Source organism: Triplophysa rosa, linkage group LG23 (assembly GCF_024868665.1).
Source record: "Triplophysa rosa linkage group LG23, Trosa_1v2, whole genome shotgun sequence".
Lineage (NCBI taxonomy): Eukaryota > Metazoa > Chordata > Actinopteri > Cypriniformes > Nemacheilidae > Triplophysa > Triplophysa rosa.
Genome location: NC_079912.1, coordinates 8,535,632 through 8,551,073, shown reverse-complemented (window position 1 = coordinate 8,551,073; position 15,442 = coordinate 8,535,632). Strand labels below are relative to the sequence as shown.

The 15,442-nt window shown below is 39.3% G+C and overlaps 1 protein-coding gene across 4 annotated transcripts in view; it reads left to right on the top strand.

The window, feature by feature from the left end:
• Positions 1-15,442, top strand: part of pard3aa (par-3 family cell polarity regulator alpha, a) — a 426,846-nt gene that overhangs the window by 294,995 nt on the left and 116,409 nt on the right. For all 4 annotated transcript variants that reach the window (XM_057322206.1, XM_057322207.1, XM_057322205.1 and 1 more), the window contains one exon: positions 4,161-4,365. In XM_057322206.1, the coding sequence (XP_057178189.1) occupies positions 4,161-4,365 (205 nt within the window). The remainder of the gene's footprint in view (positions 1-4,160; positions 4,366-15,442) is intronic.

Below are 15,442 nucleotides of genomic sequence, written 5' to 3'. Positions count from 1 at the left end.
ACAGGGATCACAGGATTCTTTGAGTGTCATCTCTAACCTTGTTTTGGTGCATTTATATTCCTCCACAAGGCTTGAAATGGGAAGAGAGAGAGCTATAAAATAAATTTTACATTTTATTTAAAATATATATGATATAAAATATTTTCAAATTTCAATTTTATTTTATTTTATTTCTGCATTTTGTTAGTTTTGTTAGTAGTTTACTGGATTCAGACTAGAAAATGAATAAAATAAAGTAAAAAATGTGACAAAGATTTAAATGAAGTCTCTGTACCGTCGAATGCTGTTTTTTTTCACCAACAGTGTGTTCAGATGAGTTCATGAAGGCTGTCAGACAGGCCAGGTCTAGGAAATAACACCTGCCAGAAGAATTAAAAGAAAAATCACACTATTACTTTTGCTCCCCCTTAGACGATTCCATTAAAAAAGCGAGCAGAAATAAAAAAAGAGTCAAATTATTCGCCTGAATCCCTTTGTTCTTGTAAGCTATGTCCACATTGCACTAAATACTGTCTTATCTTTCCCAAAGAGCAATGGAGTGCAAATGCGGTAGAAGCATATTGCATTTCTCTGCTTCGGATATTCAAATAACTCTGTTTTTCAATTTAGATAAGAGGAACCTGCCTATGCCTGTCACCGAGGTTAATAGTCAAAAGTTGACAGATAAGGGCGGGCTTTTTCTTTTCGCGCAGACACTTTTATTTACATAAAATGTGAATTTGGCACCACCCGAGGAAAAATGTGTCACAGAGAGATATCCAGCCGAGAAAATGAGTTTGGCTGTGTTTCACTATGTTTTATGTTCCTTAAATATAAGGCTTAAATGTGCTCGGCTCTTTCTTCCCTTTGCGTTTTTAGCCAGAGTGGCAATTTCAAGACTCTATTAGAAGTGATCGGCGTTCAAAAGAAAGAATGAATAGTGTGGCACGTCAAAAAGAACTTCTAATGATGCCTTTTGATTGCCATGTCAAAACATTTACCACTCAGTCCTGCGCAGCTGAAATTTCCTGTTAATTACCCTAATTTATTTCTATTCACATTTCAGTCGACAATTAGCCAAATCATAACTTACTATGATAACCGTTTGGATAAAAAGCTATTGATCTGTGAAGTTGCTGCTGTATTGACTACGAAACTTCTTTTTTTTTAAATTAATGAGGGATGTTTGTAAATGAAGACGCGCTCCAATTTCTACGTATTATTTTTACATTTTATTTCTTTTGATTTAATCTTTGAGACCTAGATTGAAATGTTCTTATTGCATCATGAGAATTTCGTCCGCGCTTGGACTAAAAACTATCTGCTCCTCCCAGGGGTCCGAAAGATTTCCATCAAACGCACATGCTCACAATTAGCGCAGTCTTTTGGTTTCAAAGCCTATCTTTTAGCTATCCGATAAGCAGAAAAACGTGATGAAACTGATATCCAGCCAAACCTCATTACCGTTATCATCTAAACAATAAGGCATTGAAAACCCAAAGACAATGAAACAAAGAGTTTAACCTGCAATTTATCTTACACTACATACATTATTCCAGTGGGCTTTTATTCAAGCAACGTCCTCACTGAAAGACGCTGATAACTACTTGCGCAAGTAAAACATAAGTATCAGCCCAGAAACAAGCACCCAACCTCTTTCCCTCGCGAGCATCGCTCATCTAAGCGTGCAAAATAATCCACGATGGCCTCTCGCTTTGATAAGAGCCTTTCTTCCAGCCTTCAAAGTTGGTCTTTGAGATGGCTTGAATATTAATAAGCCCTAATCACACAGGCATCTGTCATCAGCGCCGCATCTCTGCTGTTACATCACTCTATTGAAAAGCACTTTGCTTTTAGCCGCCTATCATTTTTTCCCCGTTTTCCGAACGTTTTTAAACTTACAATTAGTGACAAATTAATTGCGTCCAGACCATCAGCAACGGAGACAGTAGCTATAATCAGACCGGCGCTAAAATGGAAATGATCAGCCAGCTGCAGTCCCTTGTGATTATGATATGAAAGTATCCCAAAGATAGGTGATGGGACACGAATTAGCATTGTAAACGACACTCCAAAATAAAACGCTCCCGCAGAGACGCCCGCTCGCTTTTCTGAAGCCACGTCGGGCTGCTCGCATTAATGAATCATTAATGAAATATATCATCCCTTTGACTGGAATCCATAAAATTTTGCTTTACAAAATTCATGGGCTATCAGAGTTTGAAGTGCTTTGAGAATACCATCTTCCTGTGGATCGTCCATTAGGAGTGCTGAACTCTTCGGCGCAAACATCTCGACAGAACGGTGACGTGATAAAACAAGTCTGTTTGCCAAGTTATTGCGCATTCTTTCTCCAATGGCTTTAGAGGAGGCTTCTGAGTCTCTGGTGTGCTGAAATATTGTTGATGATTTATTATATGCACACAGCCCGAGACAATTAGAAGATAATTTGCTTTCTGAGAACTCTGATATGTCTGTGTACTTTTGTATACACGACTCAAGTAAAAATACCGCTGTCAGTCAATAAAGAGTGCCGTAACGTTTTATATTCGGAGTGTCGTCTAGTTCAGGGCGTCGTGAAGTCATTAAAAGACTTCACAGACTAGAGACGGCCACTGTGAAGACTTTCAGAGAACTGAGGTGAACAGAAGATGGACTTCTTCTGACGCTCTCATTCTGGGCCTTTTGAACTTCTGAGTTCACTTCTTTTTATTGGGTCAGGGAGGAATAACGTTAATAGGCTTCCTGTGGTGCTGCTGGGTAACTGAATTTGGCTGAGATGGCCGTACTTTCATTGGGGATATGACCCTTTATATGCAAAGAGATAATGGGGCTCATGCAGACTTAAATAACTTCAGAAATGAAACTCGACTAAGAAATGCAAGAGAAAGATTCTGAAATGTGGTAAATTTTAATAAATCAATGTTTAAAGAAGTGGGTTAACAAATTTGAGACTCAAATACAAAAACATTACCCTGGATTCCTTCTAAATTAAACAGAAGGATCAGTTGCGGTTGTAGCTTAAAGCTAAAATCCTTAACTTTTTTCATATAAGAATAAACAAAAATCAGTTCTCAGCAAGTATCTAACTTGTCTCTTACCTTACCATAATTATTACTATATACTGTATTTTCTAACTGATCAAAATTCCAGATTTTTCGTAATGGTCTTCTGAATGTGCTCATTTTTCCATATAGTTTTTTAAAATGGAATCTTACAAACACTTAAATGAGCCATACTTCAGCAAGACTACCATAAAGACCAAATACAATGCTACATGTTAACATCACATTAAATCATGCTAGCAACATGATCATTTGTGCTAAAACATCCTAGCATCATGCTAAAACGTCAACTTTCTTTAAACTTAAAACCTGCTGAGCTAAATATTCTTTAAACTTTCTAGTCAGGCTTTCTCAAGCCAACCTAAAGTTTGTCCACAAAGTTTACTATCTAGCTCACAATGGTAAGCTTACAACAATTCATACGGGAAATGTCCATTTGACATCATTTGACTTCAACAGAAAAAAGAGAGATTGTAAATTAACCTGCAGTTTAATGTTTCAAACAGAGATGGCGATAGACAAACAAACGGTACACATTGCAGATTCAAATCAATAGGTTTTCACATTTCCCCCCCAAAAAATCAGTGGTGCTTCCCAATACCAAACCTATACGGCTGCTGCTCGTGTGTTGTAGGTGGTTTCTAGTGTATTGCTAGAATGTTGCTAGGGTATTTGGGTGGTTCCCTTATCCTTTATATAAAATTGTATGTCTTTTTACTTTAAATGCAATTTCACACATCACTTCCACATGCTGCACAATTCAGGTTGTCATTTATTTCCTTCGCCGAAACAATATACTGTAGATTGAATTGCATGTAAAATGTAAATTTATGAGTGTAGAACAAACAAACTATAACCATGAGTGATAGTGATGCTTGCCTTAGAAAGCACCCTTCACATCATCCTAAAAACTTGAAAAAGTTTGCAAAAGTATTTTGAGGACAACTCTATTAACAGCAGTTTTGCATTTGCTCACTTTAGGGGAAATGTTTCATTTGGCAAATCCAGTCTGATGCTAATAAGCGTTGCTCTGTTTTTGTTAAATTCTCAGGAGCCAACAGGGACTCCAGCGCAGTGTTTTTTTTACATCTCTCTCTCTCTCTCTTGTCATCTTAGTGGAAGAAGACACAGAAGAAAGCTCGCGATCGGGCCGTGACTCCATTTCCACGGCAACCGACCTCAGCCTTCCGCCCGGCGTGGAGAAACAGGTGAACGGGGGACATAACAAAGATGACAGAAAGAAGGAGCGAGGAGGGAAGGACAAAAAAGACAAGACTAAAGCCAAAAAAGGCGTGCTGAAAGGAATCGGTGACATGTTCAGGTAGGGTGAACAGCCCTGAGCACAAACAAACAAAAATCACTTCATTTAGCTTGCGATAGTGTCACATGATCTCTCAAGTATATTTAAGCATGTAGTACTCTTTGGTACTCATATGAAGCCCTCACCTTCACCTTTGGATACGCTGTTGTTTAGAGAGGCCTAAGGCAGTTTTGATGGAGATTATGTTTAATAAGAGAAAATGTTTTATTCATCAATGCACAGAATTCCCACTCAAATTCAGCCTTGGTAAAGCACAAACTTACATCTCTTGGCTACTAATGGCAGGATGCGATTTGTAGAATTGGGCATATAGGTGATTACAAATTAGCATTGAACTTTGCATATAGAAAGCAAGCATTACCATAAAACGAATTGTCATCTGAATGTCATTCCAGCTTTCATTTGCAAAGTTTCACGGACTTCCACCACAAAGAAGTCAAAACAAGTGAAGGTAAATGGGTTCATTTTGAAAAACAAATCCGCATGGAGGATTACAATTTACTCGGCTTGCCGACATAAACCAGCCTGAAGTAACCAAGCAAAGCCTTTCTGAAGGAACGAGGCAGGTACAGATAAAATACTTCTGAGGGCTGCTATCATGAATAGGTTTCCTGGTCTTCCCGCCCCTCTGGGCTCTTTGAAATACCGGGTCACGCATCCATTTTTCAGAATGCGGTAAACGTTTCCCAATGCCGGGCTAATTAAACCGGGGGCTCCATTAATTATTCTGATTTGGAGCTCATTTGAATCCTGCATAAATAGTACATGCTCTTATCTGCACAATAAATTGTTTTGAGGCGGATTAGCGTAATGGGATTAGTTAGCTTGGTGCATGGCATGCTGTGCCGTAATGAACAATAAGGACGACAAGTGTTTCCAGGTCATGTTTCATGAGCTCTGAAGGGTTAGTTATAGTGGCCCCTTGATTTTTGCTCTACCACACTTTTATGTCCTGTGGATAGAAGGTGGGAGACAATTACAAAGCTATAATCAAATGCTAGGTTGAGGTTTTTAATGAATTAACTAGATGAGTACCTTGGTACAATGGAGTGTTGCAGGGGCTTTGAATGGCAGGTATAGTGTTGTGTTTTTTTTGGGGTGTTACTAAATGGTATTATTTTTCACAGATTAATAAACTTGTGACAACACTCCAGAGGTGGATATTACTTAAAGGTGTGATGAACTGGGCTTGTTTATTGTTTTATACTGTTGTATGAGGTCTACTTATGACGTTCGCGTGGTTTTTTCATTCAAAAACATCAAAATCAATAAGTAATAGGCTATTTTCTACCCGGGTTTGGAGGCCGGCTCTATAAACACTTGGTTTGAATGGGCGTTCCGCCATGAAGACTTGGAAGTAAACGCCCACTGCTATTATTGGAGAGCAGTTTGTGTAGTAAACTTAGTTGGACCCTTCTGTGAATTTGGTTAGAGACGTAATGTTAGGTTACACATTAGCACCATTCGCACGAGATTAGCGTTATCTGGGGACCTCGTGTGATATATAAAAGACCTCCGCACATCTGTATTTCATGTGACGCATTTGCACGGGATGATTTTACTCAAATTTACTGACTTATTTCCCGGATGTGATGACAAGGCTTTGCGTATAGTTTGTATAGCCTATAGTTGTATGGTGTTTAATGATATATGACCGTACCTGTCAGCATTTGAGACCCGTGATCGTGAACCGGACAGAAGATCATCGCGATCGCGGTTCTCAAATGTTACGAGAGTTTCCATGATAAATAAACAAACGGGAGACTCCCGGTAATTTATGGATATGAACCAGCCCCCGAAATAATACCAAAACACTTCAAAACAGCCTCCATTATTTGCAAACGGTGGATAAAACTCGAAAAATTATATATGAGCCCGCCAAATCACAGATATCCCGATTCGCACGGGCTTAAGATCACAGACAACCTCTGCAATTAATACAAATGACTATCGTTACAGGTCCACAGGTAATACTAACTTAATCCTGTGGGCATATCAAGAGAAGTAATAGTGACGCATGGTACAAAAACGTTTTACTTGCATAGATTGCTGCGTGCGCCATTCCTATTGGATTCAATATTGACGGCACAGCACTGCTTTTTAATTTTAGTCTCTCCACAAATCCAGCGTCAATCTGTGCCGTCAATATTGAATCCAATAGGAATGGCGCACGCAGCAATCTATGCAAGTAAAACGTTTTTGTTTCATGCGTCGCTATTGCTTTGTTAGAGATCGCTTCACAAAGGAATCCTCGGAGAAATGAAACGAACAAACGCTCCATATTTTTCCCACATGAGCTGGAACGTCTTTAAAAATAAACTTTAACCCCACATTCCTAATATCGAAATCCGAAGGAAGGTTATGCAGCGACTGTGTTCTTCCACAACCAGGGATGGCACAATATTTAGCTATCTTTAACGGCATGTTTGTTTATTGCTTGCTCGCTCTATCTGGTTCCGCGCCGCTTGTGTTACTTCAGTTCTGTCATGCGCGAACCAGTGGGCGGGGCTAGAGAAGTAGTCATTGATATTCTTTCTGTGGAGGAGGTGTTCAACCGTTCAACCAGCAACAGTTGTAATCTCAGTAACAAGGGTGTTTTCAGTTCTGACACTTACATGATGTTTGCGTGAATACGATTCCCTCTTATATAACAAAAGCTCGGGTTAAAATTGTGGTTTTAATTCATGGCACCTTTAAGTATTTTTACTCTCAAGTACTTAAAGGGATAGTTCACCCAAAAATGAAAATTCTGTCATCATTTACTCACCCTCAGGTTGTTCCAAATGTATATACATTTCTTTGTTTGGTTGAACACAAAGGAAGATATCTGGAAGAATATCAGTAACCAAACAGATCTCATCTTCCATTGACTCCCATAGTATTGATTTTCCCTACTATGGAAGTAAATGGGGGATGAAATCTATTTGGTTACTGACATTCTTTTAAATATCTTCCTTTGTGTTTAGCAGAACAAAGACATTTATACAGGTCTGGAACAATCCTAGGGTGAGTAAATGATGACAGTGATGACAGTCGCTTCCTGTCCTCTTTCCCACTGTAGTATGTACCTGTAAATAAAGGCAAAAAATTCCAAAAATAAATATAAGAATAATCACTTATATTAAACAAAGAACTTTTATAAACAAAATGACGAATAACATGTTATTGTAACAAGCTCTCCTCAGCGATCAGCCACAGCCCCTCCAGCAACTCCTTCCAGATTCACCCGTTCACTTTCACCGGACTATTGACTTTCACAGACTACAATTCCCATCATCCTTTGCACCCGCCATGATTGCACCTGCACCTGATGCCCATGGACACTATATGTACCCTGTCTTGTGTTCATAGTGTTGTCAGATCTAGTTGTACTTTGGTTATTGTCTAGTTCCGACCCCTTGTTCTCGCATAGATTCCTAGTTGTATGTTTTGTTACCTTGTGGATATTACCCTTGTCATCTTGTGGATTACCTTTTTGTGGATGTTACCTTTTGTGAATTTTACCCTTTTATTGGATTTACCTTTTTTTTTTGTTGCCTGGAAACATTATTAAACACCTCTTCACTCAGTATCCTGTTGTGGCATCGTCCATCTGTCCCGGTGTAGTGTTGCAGTTATATCATCGTTGTTACACAAATAAAATATATCTACAGCTTTTCTCCTCACTTTAAAAACAAAAGCATAATATGATTAATTCATTGTTATTTTTTAATAAAAACACTAAAACTATAAAGCAAAGACGAACTCACTTATGTCAAATGACGAAAAAACATGTTACTAACAAAAGTTGTTGTGCCTCCGCCATCGTCCTGTCAATCGTTGTGCTTCACTTTTGTCACATGACTCCTGTTGCTCTATGCTGCCACCAAGGTTATTGTTGTTTACTAAACTAAATCTGGTAAACATTTCTGGTGATTGAAAGCAAATAAAATATCTGTGCAAATGTGAAAAACATTTAAATAAATAAATACATTTTAATTATTCTAAGTCATTTGAGTCACTAAAATTATTAAATGAACATAAACAAAAACTAAACTAAAACTGATATAAAAAGAAATGTAACTTCTATAGCAACATATCAAGTAAATAAAATGACAAAAGCACATTATCAAATAGCTAAAAGTGTAACTTAAAGTTAACTTAACATAAACTAAAAATATAAAAATAAACAAAATAAAAATTCTAATAGAACAATAATATAATACTAACTCATGCTGTATGAAGCAGATGTGTATCACTTTATTACTCTATCATCGGGTACTCTGACATATAAATAAATATTTCTATAAAAAGCACAAAATGACAGTGGTGCGGTAGGCAAGTATTATAATCGATGGACGGCTAAACACTGTGTAACACTGGCAACACTGACTACCGGCCCAATCTGCTTATCAACTTTCTAGGATATTATGGTTCCTTGATATGCATGGTGGCCCTTTTTAATGTACATTTGGGTTTTTTTTGTCTGTATTTATTGCTGGAGGGTGAACACACTTATGTTCTGTCCTAAAGAAGTTGTAGTAGAAGGAGTAGTAATGATGCTTTGCTTTACCAGCACTACTGATTAAGAAAGTGTGTCTGGAGAGCTCAGCATTCATTATAATCATCTAGAAGTTATGGGCAAGGCGCTTGCTGGACGATGTGTGTGTATCCCTCTCAGCTTTTGATCTAACCCCCTGTATTTCCTAATCACATCCTCATTAGATTCACATCTATGCCCACTTTACATCTGAAGTGCATGATAAGTGCATGGTTAAAAGATGACTGTGTTGGAGGTGTCCCGAGGTCATGGAGAATTGATCATGCTGGGGAATATAAGGTCACACTGCATCGTATTGTGATCTTAAAATCATCTGGTGCGTAAAGCGAAGACCGACCTCCTCGAAGGAGTGATGCTGTGCTTGATTTATGGTCTCGGTGATGAGGCGGAATAAGCTTCAGGTGTCCGTCACAGTTCGCTGCCAGCAGTGATCAACTTTCAGGGATTCTTGGATTCTTCAGGGTTATAAGAATCAATGCTGCTGATTTTCGGATTTGTACTGATAATATTTTTCTGCTCTGAAAGTGTCCACATGAGTTTGTGCACGAAATATTTGTGAGGATTGTAACTATGTTTTTGCAAGAAAAGTGACTGACTGTTACCGCTTACTATCCCTCATGTCATTTCAAACCTGTGCAGAACACAAAAGAAGATATTTTGAAGAATGTTGATAACCGAACAATGGCGGTACCCATTGGCTTGCATTGTATGAACACAAAACCACTGGGACATTTCTCACAATATCTTCGCTTGCGTTCCATTGAAGAAAGAATCATATTCAGGTTTTGAACCACATGAGGGTGAATAAATCATGACAGAATTTTTATTTTTGGGTGAACTATCCCTTAAATAATCCTTAATATTAAACATTGTGATAGTTACGCTTAGCCTTCCCTCATTAAGAGAGTAAAAATGGAAGCTACATCAGAGAAGGTGAGGAAAAATATGCTTTAGTTGTCTTAGAGAGAGTGGGAAGGGTTGAATATTCATTAAGAAACCCAGTGTTGGCCCCCACTGAGCGCAAGATATGCTCACTCAGCACACAACACAGTCCTCAATTACTCTCATTACATCTTCTGTACCCTTCCTCTGAGATCCATCAGACACGTCCATCACCAACATCACACACAAACATGCTCACACCTTGCTGGGAGAGTTTGGGTCTCGCTCATTGTGACTTTTTGTTTGTACACGATACAGATTCACTCCTTCAGCAATATACTGTATGTTCATTTGGACTCTCTCAAGGCCCGTTTCTACTCCAGCCGTCCTTCACTTTCCCTTCCATCTCACTGACACACACACTCACAGTCTCTCCCTGAGGAGGTCTCAGAGACGTTTGCAATACACTGCAATTTGAGCTCATCTGCATGCGTGGGTAAACGTGCTTTGATGAGCTCTGCGCTTAATGGACATACTGATTGGAACAGCATTAAAAACAGAACAGAGAGACAAGGAAAGAGAAGAGAAAAGAGATGGGGTGAGCAGAAGAGAGAGAGAAACAATGAGGAGTCGAATTTAACCGTAGAAGGGTGGTGCAGTGTAAACATGAGGTAAACAGGGAGAGGATGGATGGATGGACAGTACATAGACATGACTATAGATTTATGGATAGACAGACACTGTAGATAGATACACAGACAGACAGACAGATACTATAGATAGACAGACAGACCGACAGATACTACAGAGACAGACAGACAGACATGTGAATAGATACTGTAGATTGATAAGATATACATATATATGATAGACAGACAACCAGACAGACAGACAGACAGATATATACTGTTGATTGATTAGACAGACAGACAGACAGATTGATAGATAGACATATGAATAGATACTGTAGATTGATACGATAAACATATATATGATAGACAGACAGACGGACAGATAGGCAGGCAGACAGACAGACAGACACTATAAAAAGACAGGTCGATAGATACTACAGACAGGTAGACAGTCAACCAGACAGACATATAGGATAGATAGACATATGAATAGATACTGTACATTGATAAGATAAACAGATAGATGATAGACAGACAGATAGGCAGGCAGGCAGACAGACAGACAGACAGACATATAGAAATATACATAGAACAAATCTTTTGCAAGTGAACAAACTTGATGTACTTGATGTCACAGCTTGCTAAAAGATTTCTCATGGAAGCACACAGTGGGTGAGGTGAGTGTGTATGTGAAGGGTGTTAGATGTCATGCCTCACCGCACACGGGTCTAATGAACACCGTAGGTCATCTCCATCCACTGAGCTACCACATGCATGCAAGCATTCAACAAATGACCTGGAAAGAGGGTTAGACGTCAATGTTGTTGTCCGCTCTTGTCATGCAGGCATTATTATACAAGACGCATAAGAGAGTCTGACATTCTTTTGATATGGTCTTTTATCATTAGCTTCTAATCCTATAAGGCCTGTTTGGATGCCCGTACCTCACCCCGGGCCTTATTTGCATGGCAGACCGCTCCCTGCATTTAGACAAAGAAAGGAAAGAGACAGTTAGGTTTGCTTTATGTCTGACTGTCCACATCAATGGCGTGTTCCCTGCATGTAAGTGCAGGACAAGGAGGACAGAAAAAAAAAGATGTTTTGATTGACATTGTATTGAAAAAATGCTTTCTTGTAATGCCAAGCAAAGTTTGTAGATAGAGGTCTATTCCAGAATCCCAATGTCACGTTTTTCATATTTGTGTTGTGGTTAAATAGTCATATTTTTGTCGAGTCATTTATCACATTATTTATGACATCACCACTTGTAGGCGGGGTCCTATTTCATGGTTCACTGAGGTGCCACCCGAGCATTCAGGGTGTCATCTGCTAAAAAAGTATAAGAATGAGGGATAGAAACGAGAGTAAAGACATAAACGAGTGCAGTGGAGTGTACTGGGACACAGGGAGGGGACAGAGCACACAGGAGAAGGAAAACGAGTCTTGTTTTTACACCACTGGTCACGGCAGCTTTGGCTCGAGGGCGGACATGGCTCTACAGTTTGCGTTAGTGGACACTATTAATAGGATGTAATTGGTAATCTTGATGCCCCCCTCGCATTACCCCCACCTTGCCCCCTCCTGGTTCACTGACCTTCAAACCTCCACGTACCATCATCCTACACGATCAACTCATCCACCATGACAGGAAAATATCTTCAGCCTGAAGTGACAGCAGTGCCCTTGGGGACCTCCAGAGGTCTGAAGTGGAAAGAGCACAGATGCCTCCCCCCACCAACCATCTTTGTGTTCTTCCTCCCTGGGTGAGCGGGTTGCTGGAGGATTATGGGTAATGGGACATACGACAGATGCATCTGTTTGCTTTACGTACTGTATATGCTTTTGCATCTAGGCGGCCAGATCCTTCAAATTGGACAAAAACAGTACAAGGTTGCTCATTAGCCCAACGTAAACAGAGCGCTTTACCAAGAAAAGGTAATTATGGACACGCTGGAGAACAGCACAGCAGTCATATCAGTCTTAGTCTCGGATAAATGAAGCTGCGGTATTTAATGACTAAAGCTTTGATAGATGTGAGCTGTGGAAAGAAGCTTTAATACATCTAGTTTCTTTAATGTCCTTTCATTATAGTGAGAAAGAGTAAATAAGAGCATAACAGGCCAAATTCATTCTTGGTTACTTCTCCCAGTGTTTACACTCCTTGGGCGTCAAACTACGAATGACTTATAATTCTCGCCACACAAAAACTAACATAGGAGAAAGCATTTTAACATCAGCCACTTCACCTTTAAGGAGTGTGACAGAGAACTGGAAGTGAGACACAAAGGACCCGGGATATTGCAAAGTGATCACTTGTCAAAATGTCCACACCTCGGGTGGTATCGCCCATCTGTCTTCTCCTTATGACAGAGTTATTGTTCGTGTCGTGACCTCTTGAAATAAAAAGAAATTAAAACAAAAGAAGTGCGATTGTCCCTCCGTAGGCTTAACACGACACTGTGTAAATATCATATCACTCTTAAAATAGTCCTCGCTGTGGTGGCCTGAACTGATTCATCGACAGCCTTCTTTCAGGGGTCACGGAACGGGACAAAGAGCCAGATATTCTCACCTCTATCCCACTATTCCATTATCCACCTGCCAATCAAACAACCTCCTCACACAGCAGGGTGCACGGGGGTATATCCGTAGCCGTCTTGGAGAAGATGAGCTCTCGGAGACCCACGAAAATAAATAAAGGAGTTGATATAACAACGATTCATATTAAATATGAATGACATTTGAATTGCGTATGGATTTATTGAGCGTGTACGCCATGTGTGGTTCGAATACTTGTCTTTTTTGAAATGGGAGGTCAGTGTTTAGATTATGGCGGTGTATTAAGATCTTATCCTGTTTCACACGCTCTTATTACCCTGGGGAAGTGCAAACTCAGAATACAGGTTTCATAGATATTTAAAGACATTAGCGTGATTTTGCCATTCTGCTAGTTTGTATCAGAGCCGTCGCGTCAACTCCGGTGACTCCAATGGAACAATTTTTTCACAGCAATGGCAGTTCATGGAGGCTCTCAATAGTTCCCGGAAGTTACTAGTAACGCATGGAGCTGCGGCTGAACAGACCAATCGAGGTAAGCTTGTAGCACATTTAAAGACGTAAGTCATTTCATGAATACAAAAATGAAAGAAACAAAGACATAAATTCCTGGAACTATATGAAGACTCCATGAATCACGTTACGCTCGAAAAATTTGAACTTCCGTTGTCGCAACTCATTTTCTCAATGGCTCTGGTTTGTACGAATTTGTACGATTAGTAGAAAAAGCAATAAAGAAGCCACACCCCCTAAACTTAACCATCACTGGTGTGAAAGCCAATCGTACTAAAACATTATTTGATTGAATTGTTGATTTTGCTGTTTGGTACATTTTTGATATAAATTGTTGTACCAACATTTTCTACCATTATGATTTTAAATACAGTTTTTAAGTAGAAATGAGGTACTATGTCATTCTGGTCTGTGTTGAGATAATTCGTTCTTCAGATGGATTGAATGTTGATCATTCTGCTCTGGGTGGATGAAAGGGGTCCACTCTCGTCCTGTCCAAATCTTCCACCTCTGTTAATTGAGTTTGGATAATTGCGTTTGGAGCTTTCAATGTCAGCGAGGATGTCACATCAACCCCTCCATTGGGTAATGAGGTAATCGAATTTGAAATCTGCCTAAAGTTGAAACTGGATACGATTTTGCGTTTGTGGTTGTATCTCTAAACCTAAACTCAACAAGGCTTTTGACTAAGGGGGAATGTTTTAAACAGTTAGTTTTTTATACAAACTAATGCATTTCTAAGAGCTTTGTAGTTAGTTGCATACAGAAAACATGCCAAAATCAGCTACATTTTGTGTTTTGAGTAACTTTTACATTCACAAAAGCATGTGAAGGAGTTTTTCTTGACAGCAATCCAGACCCCGTGCGTGATGAAACCAAAAGAATTATTGCCGTTTCAGCTTGCAGAGTCTGAAAGCAAGTATGATAAAACGACAAGTTTAACACGTTTGATGAATGGGAAAGTGACCGTTGAGTATGAGGTCATTCTGTAAATGGGAATGGAGAAAATAACAAATGAAACAGAATGCATGTTTGCCTTGAGTTACAGCATGTAAGGTGACCATAAGATGTCATTGTACACTTTGCTAGTGATGGACAGTAGCATAACATTATGATTCCATTAGGGTAATGCAGAAATACAGCGTATGTTTAGAAGACAAGTATACATATTTCCAAGGTTGCCTAATAAGACAAAAGCTGCACGTCTACATAATTTGTAGGACAGCTTGTGAAAGACGAATGCAGTACTTTGTGATGACTTGCATCATAAATAGTTATAGTCCATATGAAATGGAAACATCAATATTCATATGTTCATATAGTTATTTTTGGTTATGGTTATATTTCTTTTGGAAAAGCGAAATATCTACATATGTAGATATTAGAGATGCACCGATACTAATGGCACTTTTCCACTGCCTAGTACTGCACGGTACAGCTCACTTTTGGGGGGTTTTCCACTGGGTACAGTACCTAGTAACTGATACTTTTTTTAGTACCTCTTGAGGTTCTAAGCGTACTGTACCGATACCAAAATGTGCCGTGTTTACACAGATCACTGATTGGGCAGAGAGAATCATTACCAGCGTCATTGGATTTGCAACACATGAATACGCATTTTAATACGTAATATTGGCATTTCATAATATGCTTCGTGACAGTAAAATAGAGATTGAGACCCTTAACGCAATGCTACATTAGCTTACACTCGTGCGCCGTCGAGCAAACCAAATGATCGTTGTCTGCTCTGTGCTGGCACTCACTAAATCCTTGGTGTTTCGAGTCAGACGTGATCACCCAAACGTGTTTTTTCGTCAATTTTAACAATCATAGGTAGTTTAGATGGTTAGAGTAAGGTTAGGGTTAGGGTGTGGGTTAGGGTAAAGGTTTCGTAAGACTTGAAACACCAAAGATTTAGTCAAAACCAACAAGCCACGCCCACGGATCTGACTCA